Here is a 16,722-nt window from a genome sequence, read left to right as displayed (position 1 = left end):
CCAGTCCTTGTTATTTTTACAAGAAGATACTATTTGTAAGTTTGTAGCACTCTATAACTGGCAAAGTATTTACATAGATTCTCTCATTTGCCCTGATAACAACCCTGTGAGTTTGGGGCTAATTTATCATCATCATCATCATTTTATGAGCTAAAAAAAGTCAGATGACTTACCCAGACATGAACAATAAGTGTCTTTGGCAAGATCTGAACATTATTCTTCTGGGCACCAAGACCAGCCTTCTGTCTGCCTGACCACAGTGTTGTTCCTTTGGTTCTGTGTTTCATTCTACTTTAGTTCATGAAGATCTTTTCTTGATTCTCTGAAGTTTGTTATATTAATTTCTTACTCCACAGTGATACTCTAATGCAAACTAAAATTGCTTCTCTTAAGTGAAGGATAGTTCTAAGAAATTGTGAACATTCGGATTATGCACTTGGCAATTATTCTAACAATTAAAATAATCTTCCAATGAAATTGTTTCTAAAGAGAAAGCATAAAGTACTGAAGCACACTGACTGCTCCAACTCCCTCCTCTTCGTGGGTCACCTAAGGCAGTCCATTCTTCTACATTGGCCCTGGGTTTTTCTCAACCACAAAAAATGTGAGCAGTGAGGGGCAGCTAGTTTGTGCAGTGTATAGAGCACCAGCCCTGAAGTCAAGAGGACTTGAGTTCACATTTGGCCTCAGACACTTAATACATCCTAGCTGTGTGACCTTCCTAGGTTAAGTGACTTGAACCCCAGTTGTCTCAGCAAAAAACAAACAAAATAAATGTGGGCAGTGAGCAAGGTGATCCATAAGATCCCTTTTGACTCAAAAATCCTAGGGTTTTCACTACTATCAGGCAGTTCTCATTCATTGTCCATAAAGACATCCAAAAAAGAGCTAATAGAGATGGCAGAAGACCTGATGCTCTATTCCCTGCTGGGAATCTTAGGAAGGGAAAAAGTTTGACACTTTTCCATCCCCCAGCATACTTAAGCTGTGAAAGCAAACTGTTTGGAAATAAGGTGCTAAGATTGGCCCTCCCTGAATTGCCTGCTCTCTGCTGGTTTTCCCCACGTTAATATTTTGATGGCCATTGGACTGCCCCAATTAGCAAGTCACAGGTTGCAAAAAAGTCTCCAGTCCCACACCTGGTTTAAAGGAGGCAAATCTTCCCAGAGTGATTCATTCTGCTGTAACCTCTCGCCTTGTTTCATTCACATATCCCACAGCTTTCCAATGTGCTCCCTTTTCTCTTCTTCCCTTCCCTGTCCTTTTATTCTGTAGTATCTTCTTTTTGTTAGTCTTTGTGATTCTCTCAGTGTTTATTATCCTTTCAGGATGTCCTCTTTTCTCTCTGACCTCCTTACCATTCAACCACCATTATCGGTGATGACATTGTGAATCCTGTTATCGGTGCTGCCCTTGATGTTCTTTGTAGCTAAGTATTCCCTATACATTAATGCAGAGGTGTGCTAGGGGCCCACCTGGTATGATTGGTCCTGGTGCTAAAGACTCTACCACCATCTTGATTGGATTTAGGTCCCTTCCTTGGACTTTCCTTACAAAGATTCAGAGGCCTCACAGGAATCCCAAAATGGACCTGAGACCAGAGTCCAAGTGTCCCCTGAAGCTTTTATGGCTTTCCAGAAAATGAAGATAGAGATCAGGTCTGCCTGATGGTCAGCCTGTACCTGTTAGTATAGGTGTTTTGTCCTCATGTTCTAATCTTTCTTAAGCAACTAATATGTACATCCTGGTAAGTGTCATAGAGGTTCAAAAGTAGTGATGGTTTTTATTTCCAAGGAATTTATAATCTAATTATGACTATTTGTTAAATAGTTGTTATAGTATTGTTTTTAATTGTTCTGGTTTTATAACTGCTGTGCTACTGTTGATGCAAAGAGATTTATATTGATGCTTACATAGTGCATATCTTTAGGAATTTAAAAAAAAAAAAAGGAGATGTCTTAAAAGTTTCCTTAGGTTGGTCCATTTCCACAGACCTTTTTCAGTAGTCTTATGTTTTTATGAAAGCAACATCAGTAACTGATTATTACCACTTTGTTTAAAATATGAGCATTTCAATATTCAAATCAGTTAATGTGAATTTTCTAAGTCATGAAACATCCAGAACAAAATGAGTTATAAAACAGTTAAAGAAACTGAGCTTTTAAAATCAGAGATGTTGAATGTGGAGGTAGCTTGTCACAAATGTCCTCTCAATGTGACTTTTTTTTTCTTTAAGCAACCTGTCACACAACAGGCGTGTGCCAAAGATTGGCCCTTATCCCGATTATTCTTCTTCTTCATACATAGAAGACTCCATTCATCACCCTGACAGCATTGTGAAGAACATCTCCTTGGAACACTCAGTGTCCAGTAGCACACCTCTAACCATAGGTGAAAAGAACCGAAACTCAATTAACTATGAACGGCAGCAAGCACAAGCCCGGATTCCCAGTCCTGAAACTAGCGTCACCAGTCTGTCCACAAACACCACCACCACAAACACCACCGGCCTTACTCCCAGCACCGGCATGACCACCATCTCAGAGATGCCCTACTCTGATGAAACAAACCTCCATGCCACAAATGTGGCCCAGCCCGTTGGGCCAACCCCCGTCTGCCTACAGCTCACTGAAGAGGACTTGGAGACCAATAAGTTGGACCCAAAAGAAGTTGATAAAAATCTAAAGGAGAGCTCTGATGAGAATCTCATGGAGCATTCTCTTAAACAGTTCAGTGGACCAGACCCCCTGAGCAGCACCAGCTCCAGCTTGCTTTACCCACTGATAAAACTGGCAGTAGAGGTAACTGGACAACAGGACTTCACTCAGGCTGGTAATGGTCAGGCGTGTTTGATCCCTGACGTCCCACCTGCTCAAATCTATCCTCTCCCCAAGCAACAGAACCTTCCCAAGAGGCCTACTAGTCTACCCCTGAACACCAAAAACTCAGCAAAAGAACCCCGGCTGAAATTTGGCAGCAAGCACAAATCAAACTTGAAGCAAGTTGAAACTGGAGTTGCCAAGATGAATACAATCAATGCTGCAGAACCCCACGTAGTGACAGTCACCATGAACGGCGTGGCAGGCAGAAGCCACAATGTGAACTCACACGTTGCCACAGCCCCGTATGCCAATGGTGTGGTACCATCTGGGCAGGCGCCCAACTCAGTGGCCCACAGGGCCCAGGAGATGCTGCAGAACCAGTTCAGCGGGGAGGACAGCCGGCTAACTATTAACTCCAGCCCCGATGAGCACGAACCGCTCCTGAGGCGGGAGCAGCAGGCCGGCCATGATGAAGGCGTCCTGGATCGTCTAGTGGACAGGAGAGATCGGCCTCTGGAAGGTGGTCGGACAAACTCCAATAACAACAACAGCAATCCGTGTCCAGGGCAGGAAGTGCTTGCTGTTAGCCTTCAGAGCACGGGGGCAGACCCTGGACAGTCAAAGCCCAGGAGGGCACAGCGGCCTAATTCCTTGGACCTGTCAGCCACCAATGCTTTGGACAGCACTGGTATGCAGTGTAAGTGCAGGCCGCGCGTCGCCAACCTTCCGGCCGAGTGACCGTCCAGCTGCTGTCGGCTTTTCTGTCACCATTAATTAACATCATGTTGTTTAATACAGGCAGCTAGGTGACATGGTAGAATAGAGGGGTGGGCCTGGGGACAAATCCCAGCTCACACACTGACTAGCCGTGTGATACTGGGCAAGTCCCTTAAGCCCTGTCTGCTTCAGCATCCGCCTCCCAAGGCTGTGGTAGAGACAAAACAAATTAATGTTTCTAAAGGGCTATATTATAAAATAGTTCTAGATCTTATATGCAACAGACTTGGCTGTAGCTTTACTAGGCAACATTTGTATTTATGTTTGAATTGTAGGAACTAAATTAATATCCATCAGTTTCAAAAGACAAGCCAGGGCCTCGAGAATTAAGGTGAAGTTATTCTTTTACAAGCTCTTGTAGTATTTTAATTAGCAATTACATCACATAATACTACCAATTTTAGCTATCATGAGAATTGGGGATTTTATCCAAAAGCTAGCAATATTTCAGTCATAAGGAACATTCAGAAGAGTCACCAGAAATTGTGAGGCCACATCCTCCTTGATCCCCTGTTCATCTAGAAGCTCATATTGACAAGTCCCTAAGGGCTCCTGACATTGGTCTAGGTATTGTACAAATCAAGTTAAATCAGTATATGATCTCTGACCTATGTAGAAGCTAATTACCCTAAACAAGAGCTTGCTAACTTTAGTTACATTTACCACCAAACAGTATTTTGTTGCTGATGTCTTTGATGTCAGCTTTTTGTGCCAACAAAACTATCAGAAAGAATTTTTAAGAAGGACCTTTGCATCACTAGAAAAGGCAAAAGGATTGTTCTCTAGCCTGAATTAATCCTGAGTGCATAAGGAAGGCAAAAATACTTTCTTGATATTAGTGACAGAGAATACTGCATACAGGGAAGCAGAAAATACGTTCTAGCTTTATGGACATGCAACACAAGTAAAGGGAGGCACATTCAAGAATTATGGCAGGAGCACCTGGCCACATGCTTCAAAAATTGTCCCAGAATGCCCATATGGAAAAGGTCCTCCCATTGAGTGACAGGTGCCACAGACAGGAAGACAGTACAATATGACCCAACTGGTCAGTTCTTAAGAAGAAAAACATTAAGAAATAGCACTCTTATTTCTCTGAAACATGAAATCCTAAGTACTGTTTAAACTTGATCCTCTTGAGTTGGCTATTAAGAGGAATAAAACTCTTCCATTTTCACCTAATTCACCAAAGTTTAAGAATTGCACTTAGAAGAAGCAAAGCATATGAGAATTTCTTAAGAGCCTTAGTTTTTTACTGAATATATCTTCGTGCTTCTTTTCCATCCCTGTTCTGAAGAACAGTTTTGTATTCATAACGAAAGGGAGTTATTTTACATGTAATTAATTAGCCTAGAGCTCAACTTCTAAGTGAGAACTGTGAGTCAGGAAAAATCAGGATAAGTTTAAAGGTAGGCTCTGACCACAAAAATGCATAATAGTGGATTTCAAGATAATACTCCATCAATACTTGCTACTGTCACTTGCCTTGATGGCTATTTTAGCATACTCCATCATCTCTATATAAACTAATCATGCCACTGTCGGACGGTTTTTTCCAGATAACACTTTCTTTTGCTCTTCTGTTTTCAGTAGGTGAGTCATCACAAGATGGCAAACCAGGATCGGGTGAAAAGATCAAGAAACGTGTGAAAACCCCCTATTCCCTTAAGCGGTGGCGCCCTTCCACCTGGGTCATCTCCACGGAACCACTGGACTGTGAGGTCAACAACAATGGTGGTGACAGGGCTGCTCATTCCAAATCCAGCACTGCTGTTTACCTTGCGGAAGGGGGCACTGCCACAACCAGGGTGTCTCAAGAGACAGGAATGAACTGTCTGTGAAGTGTCTTGCAAGCCTACCCCAAAAAGGACTTTTTTTTTCATCATTTAAAACAAACATGCAGAAGACATTGAAAAGAAAACAAAAACTTTATCCTCCTGTCAGCTCCCCCTACCAAGGACTTGCTTTAAATAGATTTCAGCTATGCAGAAATTTTTTAGCTTATGCTTCCATATTTTAAAGTTTTATTTTGGTTTTTTTTTTATGTTTTTGCACTTTTATTTAGTCTCACTAAAGTTAAGTCTGTCTGTTATGACCACAGAATTCTATATATGTGTATCTAGAAGAGGTGGTCTCAAAATATTTTTTTAATGTATTTCTGATAATCAGTTTGGACCATTTTCTAAAAGGTCACTAAAATCAGAAGCAGACTCTTAAGACAGGTTTGACTACAGTGGTGTCTTGTATCCACGTCTGATTTCTGTGCACAAGCTAGTATGTATGTTTATACGTTCCTGAGTGTATCTTTTGAACATCCCTCTTGTGTTCTATTGGAATGTGCAATAGTTTGAAGGCCACAGAATGCCCGGTGTTTCTGACGTGGACACAGTTGTGTCCTCCCACATGGTTGATGCTAGTTAATTTCTTCCCCATCAATTGGGCTGGTCAGATTGTGTGACTGTGAACTTTGCATGTTGTAGCCAGCCTCAAACTGCTACCTTATCATCTCATTTCTAAGGTGATTATGGAGAGTGCATAAACCTTGCCTCAAAGGGCCCTAAATAGGGAATCACAAAATTTAATTTGAAATGCAGTTCTTTTTAACTTCCAAATCTGAATACATTTCCTTCTAGGCATTTTAAGAAACCATAATTAGAGTATTAATTTTTAAAATTCTTAAAATAAGAGAGCATTGAACAAAAACTAAGAAAACACAAATGTCAGCCATTTTTCCAGTTTATTTTCCTATTTGCATCTGTACTCTTTCCACATTCAATCATATTAGTAATGTGTTATGTAAGGGGTACATTTTTACCAGAAAGCATGAAAAGCTAACACTGTGATGTAATTTTTAAGTAGGTAAATTGTTTTCTTATCCGTTCTCTTAACAGTCAGTTCTTTAACTTAAGAGAGGTTCTATTTCCTAGTTTGAAAATGGATTTTAAAAGTAATTTTTAGTTATGGACCTGTAGTATCTTGTGTATTTAGTTCCCAAACAAAGCCGTATGGCTTCATCAGAAAATGATTCATCTTCCTAAGACCTAAAACACTGTGTGGAAAAATTATTCCATCAGCATGCCAAATGCCTGTGGCAGGAAGGATTGCTGCCAAACCTGTCTGTCTTAAGCTGATTGAGGCCGAACTTCTCTCCTTTCAAGTCATCTCTTTCTTTGCTTTACCTCTTACATGGTTCTTCCCCCATTAAATACTTTTTGCCCACTCTCCCCATGGACTATTAATCTACAACTAGCATATGTGATGTGCTGGATGCCTTTTTCTGCCATAGCATGGATGTGGCCCATTATTTAGGCTCTTATTAGTTCTGAAGCTTCCCCTTACCTCTTTCATTCCTTCTGAAACATATATAAGCAGCCTCAGAAATTAGACACCTTTTCTTAAATGAGGGATGCCTTTCTAAGCACAATTCTTTGATAACTCAATGTGTATGAACAATAACAATCTAATAATTTTATTTCTCCATGTAGTCCTAGGGCTTTCTATATAATAACTAAGTAATTCCCAAAATATTGGTCCAAGGATCTGCCTCCTGAACTGCACTGCCTCAGGCATGGAACCTTCTCCAGACGCTTCTCCATTTATCCCAAGACAGCCAGTCTGACAGACTTTTCCCTTGCATGCTCATTTCCTTCTTAAATTTCCTAGCTGCTATGAGCTTACATCCTAGAGATGGAATAATTGCATCACATTTTGGTTCTTGACATAGAATCCTTTATCCCCTTTTTGGCACTAGCAAAAATGGTACCCCAGGCTTCCAATAGTTTGACATTTCTCTTTACTTGGACTTCTATAGATGTCTCTTAAATTTCTGCTTATGTGTGATAAGCTTGATTTTTCTAGTGATAGTAATCTATATAATGAAACTATTTGAAAAAAATTTTCTTTGTTCTTCAGGATTTAAATTCATTACTCAGAGACATTTCAGGGAATTCTTTTAAATAATGGATAAGATATTCAAACTCTCATCCAATTTGAAGTATGTTTAATAGTGGGGAAAGAACATCTGAGCTTCACTTCATCCTTCTCTTCCTGCCATAACAGGAATTAGTCCATATTCTACTGTGCTTTGTTTGGGGACTAATTCTTTGTAAGTTTTCCAACATTTTAATGCTTGATATAATCAAATGATGTGAACAAAGTTTATACACAGGTTATAGTGAATAGGTTAAAAAAAACCTCACTATATTACTCAACAAAAGCCTATTAGAATAGTTGCATTTCCCCCCCCCTATTTCTCTAGCAGTCTGTTGGAAAAAATAGGCAAGGTAGAAAATGTGTTTCATAATAAAGCATCTTATCAGTAAAATAATTCTGAAAAATGGTTTTATTAAGTAGTCATTGTTTCAAACTAAACTGCTTAAATATGTTTGTAATTCTTAGTGAAACAATTTTACTTTAACTCTTTTCATTGTGGCTCTGCTACTGCTGTATAAAATATGTGGTTCTAAATTCTGATGTTTAACTGATATTGCAAATATTGGAATTTAGAAAATAGTTTGATCTTTTTTAGCAAGTAAAATACTTCTGTTGAAAATATTAAAATGTAGTTCACCAAACCATAGTAAACAAACTTTAAAGATTTAATAAGTAACACAATTCCAAAATAGTACCCCTAACTAAAGTTAAACTAGAATACCAAAAATCAGTGCTTAAAGGTTTTTGTTTCATTGTTTTTGCGAAAGGGCTTAATTATAATTTATGAGGAAACCAATTTTCCTTTCCTTAATGGATGGTTTATTAGAAGACAGGTATATCATCAGTAAACTGACACAAGGAATTGTGCCACTATTATATAAACAGTGACAAGGATGTTCTGCTTGGTTGGATGGAATTCAGTCACAATTAGGCAAGTGCAGGACCAGGTATTCTAATTGTTTTAGCAAAATAAAAGCTGAGAGATAATCAGGCATCAGAAGATAAAAAACAAATATGTTGAAGTTAATTTTCTCTACTTGTAACCTGGAAAGATGGCTAAAAAGGCCCCCTCAAAATCAGTCCAATACATGCTACCATGAGTTCTAAAAAAAGCTTCATTTCTGCTCTTTATAATTTTACAGGCAAAATTATTTTTAGTATAGTGGTATATAGTGGCATAAAGAAAATTTTTTATAATGATTCCATGTTGATAGAAAAAGCTTCAGTTTTTTGTTAGCATATTTAATGAGCCAAGTTCTATTAAATATGTGTTTCCTTTGGGAAAACAATCTTCTTTTAAGATGAGAAAACATTATTTTGTCATTTTAGAAAACAATACTGAGATTGTGGGTATAGTGTGTAGGAAGACTATAAAGAAATGTTGTGTCGAGTGGGTTTAAAACTTTTTTGATTAATTAAATCTTTACTAATTAATTAATATTAACTAAATCTAATTAAAACTTTAATTGATCCTAAAGTCATCAAGAATTGATGTAAGAAACATTTGATTAAATATGTGTAAGAATGCATACACGAGTGAAAGTTATCTTAAAATGGAACAAGAAGTATAGTTGCCACTTTTGTTATAGAATGCTTATTTGAATGGCTTAATAGCCTAAGAGCTATGTGACATTTGTAGCTGTGTGAAAACACACAAATCATTTTGGAATGGATTATGCTTAAGATTCCAATTTTGAGCTTATGTGAATTTTAGCCAAAACTACCTTACATGTCCCTTTTGTGGATATACTCGATAAAGAACTTAAACTGATAAATTACTGCTTGGGATACTTATCTGAAAATAGAACCAAAACAGGGCTGTTAACCAGATATTCAAAATTGAGCAAATACATGAAAAACATCAGGAAATAATAAAATTGGGAGGGCCAGGCCAACATGGCAAATTTGAAGCAACCCAGCTGAACTTTCTAAACATTCTCCTTCAAATAACTTTTTTTAAATGTTTCAAATCAAAATCTTGGAATGGCAGAGTGAACAAATGGTCAAAGTGAGAAATTTTTTCCAGCCTAAGAAATCTTAAAAAATTGTCAGGAAAAGTTTATTTCATCAGGGTCAAAATCTGTCTAGAGTCAGCACACATGGTAACAGCAACAATGGCTGCAGCAGCAGCAGTTTCAGGGGCTTTGAGCCCAGAGAGAGAGTAAGGGGTGAGGCAGCTGGCTATAAAGAGATTACAGAGCACCTTTTATTGACCTTAGGTACAGCTGGCACTGACTGGTAATTCTATTACTCATAAGCAGTTTGGGGTAACAGTTCAAGGGTGGAGATAGGTTCTAAGGGTTAGTCATGAGGAAGCAGGGACCCTGTTCATGGTACCAACACAGAGAACACTAGCATTTGGGGCTCCAGGGGACCAGAAGTCTTTCCTGGGTAAAGACTAAAGCCCAGACAGGAGAGCTAGGGCCCAGCTCTCTCTGAATTACACCACATTGGAAGCACCAGGAACTAGCAGACTCCCAGAACTAGTTCTGGAAATGGAAGCTTGAAACACTACCTTCCTAACCCCCTTTTTACTCTTGGAGATCAGAACCCAATTTTAAGATAAAGTTAAAAATCAAGAAATAAGCAGGGGAAATAAGTAAACAACAACAAAAAAACTTAATCATAAAAAGTAAACAGGGCTGTTAACTAGATATGGTGGCAGGGATAACTCCAAAGAAGATGAGGTGAAAACAAAGACAAGCAAATGCTCAAAGAAAAATCCTAATTGGACCCAAGTCCAGCAATAATTCCCAGAAGACTTAAAGATGAGATAAGAGTAATATAAAAAATTGAGAGTGATGCAAGAACATTATGAAAAGAGACTTAACAGCTTAGTAAAAGAAGCAAGAAAACAAACTGAAGAAAATAACACCTTAAAAAACAAAATTGGCCTAAAAGTAAAAGAGGCATAAAATTTTCCTGAAGAAGTCCTTAAAAAAACAGAATTAGCCAAATGGAAAAAGAGGTGCAAAAATCTCACTAAAGGAAAAAATCCCTTAAAAATTAGAATTGAGCGGGTGGAAGCTAATGACTCCATCAGACATTGAAAGACAAAACAAAGTCAAAAGGATTGGGAGGGCTGGGCCATTTAGCTACTTGTCCATTTAAGTTAACATTGGTCTTGTGTAACTCTTGCTCTGAAGAATGAACTACGCACTCTCTTTTTCACATGTCCAATCTTTATCTTATAGAAATTGCTTCTTATACACTTCCTAATTCCTTTAGTTTTTCCTGCTTTCATAATCTTTTTATTCCTAATTTTAAACAGCTAAAACAGAATTATAACATTGAAATAGTACCCTAGGTGAATAGGTATAGAAATTGAAGGCAAAGATTGCAGAACTTGATAAAGGTTCAGTTGTGATGCTATTAGCAAATTAGCCTTTGAAAATTGGGCTTTAGACTGGATCATCCAACACTTTGTAAATTTCAATTGTTTAATGTCTAAATGTTCCCACCAATTAAAAGTGTAAAGCCATGCATGAAGAATTGTACATCTCACTAGCTTGCCATGCTTTGTTATTATTTTAACTATTATTGCAGCAAGCTTTGTATCATTGTAATAAGAGTCATAATAATGTTGTATAGACCTCTTTCTAGACTATTATATTTCATACACTAAATGCCGATTATCAAATAGATATATACTATACTAATTAATTATCATTGGTGAGAATTTTCACAGGCCGCTTTTTAAATGTACATATTTCATTGTAGCATAGATTAGATAGTGACAACCAGTTTCCATTCTTTTAATTTCTTTCTGAATTCCCTTCAGCAGCTGGTTAAAGCCAAGTTATTTCCACATGCAAAAAAAAAAAAAAAAAGATAGAAATTCAGTTGATAGTATACCTAAAAGCAAATAAGTCAAAAAATCTAGGCTGTATATTAAAGTTATGCATCAAGGACATCTAAAATTTTTAAAAGATTACTTGAACATTTAAGTTCCGTTATTGTTATGATGTTCATAAAGTGATTATGAATACATTGTATACAGGTTTCTTTTTTAAACCCAATTTTAAACTTAGCACCTGGATTTTAAATTCTTTGGGGGAAGAAATTTAGATTAAAATCATATCATGTAGGGCCTCATTTTAGGATTGAATTTTTTAAACATAACTTTTAAATTATATTTTCAGTGTTTTAAAAGACAATTTATCGTTTTTTTACCATTTAATTTGCACTTGTAGATTTCAAAAAAACAAGCTGATTTAGACTTTAAGTATCTTGCTTAAACACTCAGGACCCATCCTGTCCCTCTGCACACTGCGGTCTTCAGTTGTTAGCATTTAGACAGTTGGGTCCAGTCTCATATATAAGTGTAATCTGTGTATTGTACTTGCATTAATTTAATTTACATAATTACATTGTGTAAGAGAAGAGATTCATAGAAACTTGTCTGGTCATATAATAAAAGGATGGTTCTGAAGCAAACAAACCTTCCAGACTAATTGTCTACATGTTGCTGCACAGTTAAATAATAGCCTTCTAATGGAAATAACCATCTTCAAAGCCAATACAGTCCTTTGAATTAATGAATATTCAGTTTGACTTGAGTAGAGGAACTCACCTATGTGGTAGAATTGTCTCAGTAAGTAACTTTCTTAACCTTATAAAACTTTTTTCCCAAAACATAAATCAACAGATTCAGAAATAATTTAGAAGTCCAACAAGAAACAGCCCAACATGGTAGTATTCTTCTCTCTTCACATTGTTGAGCCCTGCAGGAATTTGCCAAATTACTCTCCATCCATTACTTTTAATTTAGACTCGAGTCTGCAGTTCAGTTTTGTTTTCTAAATTATCAGGCATGTTAAGACCCAAAGCTAGGTGTTTTACATACTTAAAATCCTGCCAGTGAAGTAGTCTGAAACCCAATCTTTCATCTCAGGCAATACATCTCAGTATCATTTAAAGAAAACTAGCATCCTCCCCACAAAATGTTTAACTTTGAGGGACTGAAGGAACACAAAAGACCTTAAAAAAGATACATTTCAAAGTTAATTCAGCCTATGTTTTAACTTTGAATGACATAGCTTATGTGGCTTCTTTTTTAATCACACATTTATTTATTTAAACAGTTTTGTATGATTTTGTCTTTTCATTTTCCTTAGATAATGTGCTGCATAGATGTTTGTATAAGCCGGAATCATCCTTAGTTTTCAGTTGGTGACTTTTTCCACATGACTATATATGGTTTACTGTAAAATACACTAATTTCTAGGGTTTGGTGTTTGTAGAAGCTGAAACATGGAGATATATAGCTGCCATGGTTATTAGGAAAGGACAGGAGAAATAAACTAGAGAACATTCATGTCTAAATGTTTTTCTGGAAAAGAAAGTATAAAAAAAAATCAGTCTCCTCAGAACCCTCTTGTTAACGGGTATTTTTTTGTTGGTGTGTTTCCTCTTAAATTGATGTCCATTCCTCTAAAATTACGGATGGAATATCATGTATGAATTTATAAATAATTACTTTTAGTTACTTTGCTTTTGTATAAGCTGTCTGATAACTTGCTATGCTGTATAAGTTGTGTTTGATGGAACAGTGTGAGTATGAAATATGAAATAAAGCAAATTACTTTTCTTTTTTTATCAATTATGGATGCCACTATGAAAGCTGACATTAAGCCACTACAGAGTTTTCTATGAATACTTGTAAGTAAACGCTTTGATATATATAAACCTAAATAAAAAAAAGATTGTATTGATACAGAGGCATTGGATAAAAAAAATTTTAAGACAATTCTTTAGGTTTAAAAAAGGCTTGCTGTAAAATGGTGCATTACTCCATTTATTAAAGATCATATTAATGACAATGGTGGTTTTTTTGGCTTGGCGAATCAGAAGTTTTGATTGCTTAAAAATTATTTTTTGTATACTCAAGAAATTTAAGTCATTCAGTTCTCTTGACTTCTCCAATTGTTCAGTGACCTGTGTTTTTATTTGGCATGAGTATTCTCTCTAGCAGAGCAGATTAATTTCTCTATAATTGTACAAAATGTCTTTGAGAGTTTTAAGGGTCAAAAAACTCATCACCTAGAGCCAGTTTTAAGTAACATTTACTATAGGCTAGTCCCAACAGCTAGTCTGCTGTCCCTGGCCTCAGTCACAGTTTTTACAAAGAGAGCTGTACTATTCCTAGACAGTGCCAGTGAGTAAGTGGCAACCTGCAGGATAAAGGCTGCCTGAGCCCCTTCTCCAAGAATCACTTATGGGCACATGTTTGATGCAAGATACCTAGGTCATTTAAGACAGCCCCATTAGAATGTGATTAGGGGTAGAAGCAGCACACAAATCTGAGAATTCATTTTGTGTGTTCACAAAATATGGGTGTGAGTTATGGGGAAGAGGACTTTAGGAAGGCTTTTTGGAGAAGGGAGCATGAAGGTTGGGCCTTAAAATAGGAATCGGCATTAAAGGGGGAAAGACATTTCAAACCAAAGGCCCAGCAACGGCCAAGAGAGGCAGGAAAGCAGGAGCCACCCCTGGAAAAATGGCAGCTGTGGTGTGGAGGAGCCTCTGAGGAGCTTTGCCTCAACAGACTGGGGACTTGATTTGGTCAGCAGGAGGGAACTTAGGTATGGAGAAGACTAGGAGCAGAAACTGTGCAAAATTCTCCCCACTGGCTTGCAATAGTGCCTGAGACTCAGACCATTCTTTAAATTTTCCATAATTAAAAAAAAATTAATAGAATTGAGATATACCATGTTAAGAATCTTGGGAATTTTCTTGGCAGAGATAATTGGATTTCTCCAGCTCATTTTACAGGTGAGGAGACTGAGGCAAACAGTTAAGTGGATTACTTAAGGTCAGACACTAGTCTAAAGCCAGATTTGAATTCAGGAAGTTGCTGCCTAGTAACAGTAACTCTGATGAATCTAGATATTATAATAACTGACGGTTACAGGTTTTTTAGGTTCACAAAATTTTCTGGATATCTCCTTTGGTTTTAAGAGTTTATCATTAGCTAGCTATCATAGACTCAAGGAGGGGATAGCTCCGAGTAAAGGGCCTTTTGATTAAGAATGGAGGAGGGGAAAGGTAAACAGACCTTTCCCAACATGAAATCTGGAGCAGTAGAAGATACTGAAAGCTAAAATTAAGCCCATGACTTTAACCTGTTTAACCACCTTAACCATTTGGCTTCCTGGCAAATCCTGAACACATGCCATAGAAATTTTTGGCAGGAAATAAGTGGGACTGCTGTCAGAGGCCATGTCACAGTGGCCCAAATAATAAGATACCCATTACAGGTAGGAGACTAGGAAAAACTTTTTTCTGATGACACAACTTTGTCCTACAGATTAGTGCAATATTCAGTTTTACAACTTCCATTTCCAGGTCTCTGCACAGGTCCAGTGCATAACATTTAAGTAGTTATTAAAGGTGGTGATAAATAATAATTTCTATTTTTTAATTATTTTGGATGAGATCCTCTCACCTGGGAAATTTAACTTAACTGTCCCACAGTGCCTTTTTAATTGCCACTTCCTTTGGTAGTACATGTAAAATGTGTCTAATCTTGCACAAGGGAAAGACCCACCTTTAATCTATGTGTGTGTGTATACATACGCATATTATATGTATGCATATACACAAATATATATATATATATACACATATATGAATGTATAATCTATACACCTTGCATGTTCAAACATACATACGTGTACATATGCACATGCATATATAAATACACATATAACATCCCAGAGATTGAACTGTCTTTTCATTATAGGATAAAACTTTCTATTTTGAAACCTATTAAATACAATGAATTTAGTCTACTTTTCAAATTGAATTTGAAATACTATTTGTCAAATGTTCATTCTGTTCTCTGCTTTATCTGGGCCTTGTATAAAGTGTGGAAGCACAAATGCTTTACAATGAAAGGCCCGACCTCTGAGGTCACACACTCCCATTGCTCAGAGGCTTGTTGCTTACCTACCGTCAATCGGAACTAGCAGAGCCAGAATTGAGACCAAGGTGATGTGACTCCAAATCCAGTGCTTTTTCTACCCAGTTAAGAATCTTCTTATTAAGCTAATCTCCCACATTTTGATAGATGAGAAAATTAAGGAACAGAAATGTGAAATGGCATAAACTTAGTATTAAAGAAGACTGGATGATCAATAGTATCAAGGTGCAGAGAGGTTGAGGGCCATTCTTGAGAATAGACCATTGGATTTGGCAACTAAGAGATCATTGTTAACTTTTTTTCTTCTTTTTTTCCTTTTTTTTTTTTTTTTTCAGATGCTATTGCTAGACTATCTAGAGAATCCAACAATAATTCAACATAAACATTGGCTGATAATACCTTCAGTAAAATAGGATAAAAAAGAAATTCACAAAATTCAGCTGATACATAACCAACAGAACACAAAGTAAAAGTTTGAAAGAGAAATTTCACTCAAGATAGTAAAATACATTAACTTTCTGGGAATTAATCTTGTACGTGTAAAGATAGTGTTCAACATTCATTTTTGAAAAAAAAAAAAACAAAAAATTGCATTCCAAATTTTTCTCCTCTCCTCCCCAAGACATTAAGCAATCTGATACAGGTTAAATATGTGCTATCCTTATTTGTTTGCCCATCAGTTGGAGAATAGCTGAGTAAGTTATGGTATATGAATTTCCTTATTTGTTATGTAATACAAGAAAAATCAGACCAAAAGGAAAAAAAAATCTACAAAAAAGAAACAACCAAAAAGGTAAAAATACTATGCTTCAATCCACATTCAGTTTCCACAGTCCTCTCTCTGTATGTGGATGGCATTTTCTATCTCAAGTCTATTGAAACTGGTCTGAATCGTCCATTGTTAAAGAGAGCCACATCTATCAGAACTGATCATCACATAGTCTTGTTGTTGCCGTGTATAAGGATCTCCTGGTTCTGCTCATTTCACCTAGTATCAGTTCATGTAAGTCTCTCCAGGCCTCTCTGAAATCATCCTGCTGGTCATTTCTTACAGAACAATAATATTCCATAATATTCATATACCATAACTTATTCAGCCATTCTCTAACTGATGGGCATCCATTCAGTTTCCAGTTTCTTTCCACTACAAAAAGGGCTGCCACAAACATTCTTGCACATGTGGGTCCTTTTCCTCCCTTTAAGATCTTTTTGGGATATAAGCCCCATATAACACTGCTGGGTCAAAGGGTATGCAGTTTGATAACT

The 16,722-nt window shown here is 37.0% G+C and overlaps 1 protein-coding gene across 3 annotated transcripts in view; it reads left to right on the top strand.

Annotated features, from left to right (window-relative positions):
* BMPR2 (bone morphogenetic protein receptor type 2) overlaps nt 1-11,973 on the top strand; it is a 211,141-nt gene extending 199,168 nt beyond the window's left edge. For 2 of the 3 annotated variants that reach the window (XM_074299019.1, XM_074299018.1), the window contains exons 12-13: nt 2,237-3,519; nt 5,190-11,973. In XM_074299019.1, the coding sequence (XP_074155120.1) occupies nt 2,237-3,519; nt 5,190-5,440 (1,534 nt within the window). In that variant the 3' untranslated portion in view covers nt 5,441-11,973. The remainder of the gene's footprint in view (nt 1-2,236; nt 3,520-5,189) is intronic. The other variant, XM_074299020.1, reaches the window with a different exon arrangement.
* The last annotated feature ends 4,749 nt before the right edge of the window (nt 11,974-16,722 follow it).

This window comes from Sminthopsis crassicaudata, chromosome 3, assembly GCF_048593235.1.
Source record: "Sminthopsis crassicaudata isolate SCR6 chromosome 3, ASM4859323v1, whole genome shotgun sequence".
Lineage (NCBI taxonomy): Eukaryota > Metazoa > Chordata > Mammalia > Dasyuromorphia > Dasyuridae > Sminthopsis > Sminthopsis crassicaudata.
This window is presented reverse-complemented; position numbering and strand designations above follow the sequence as displayed.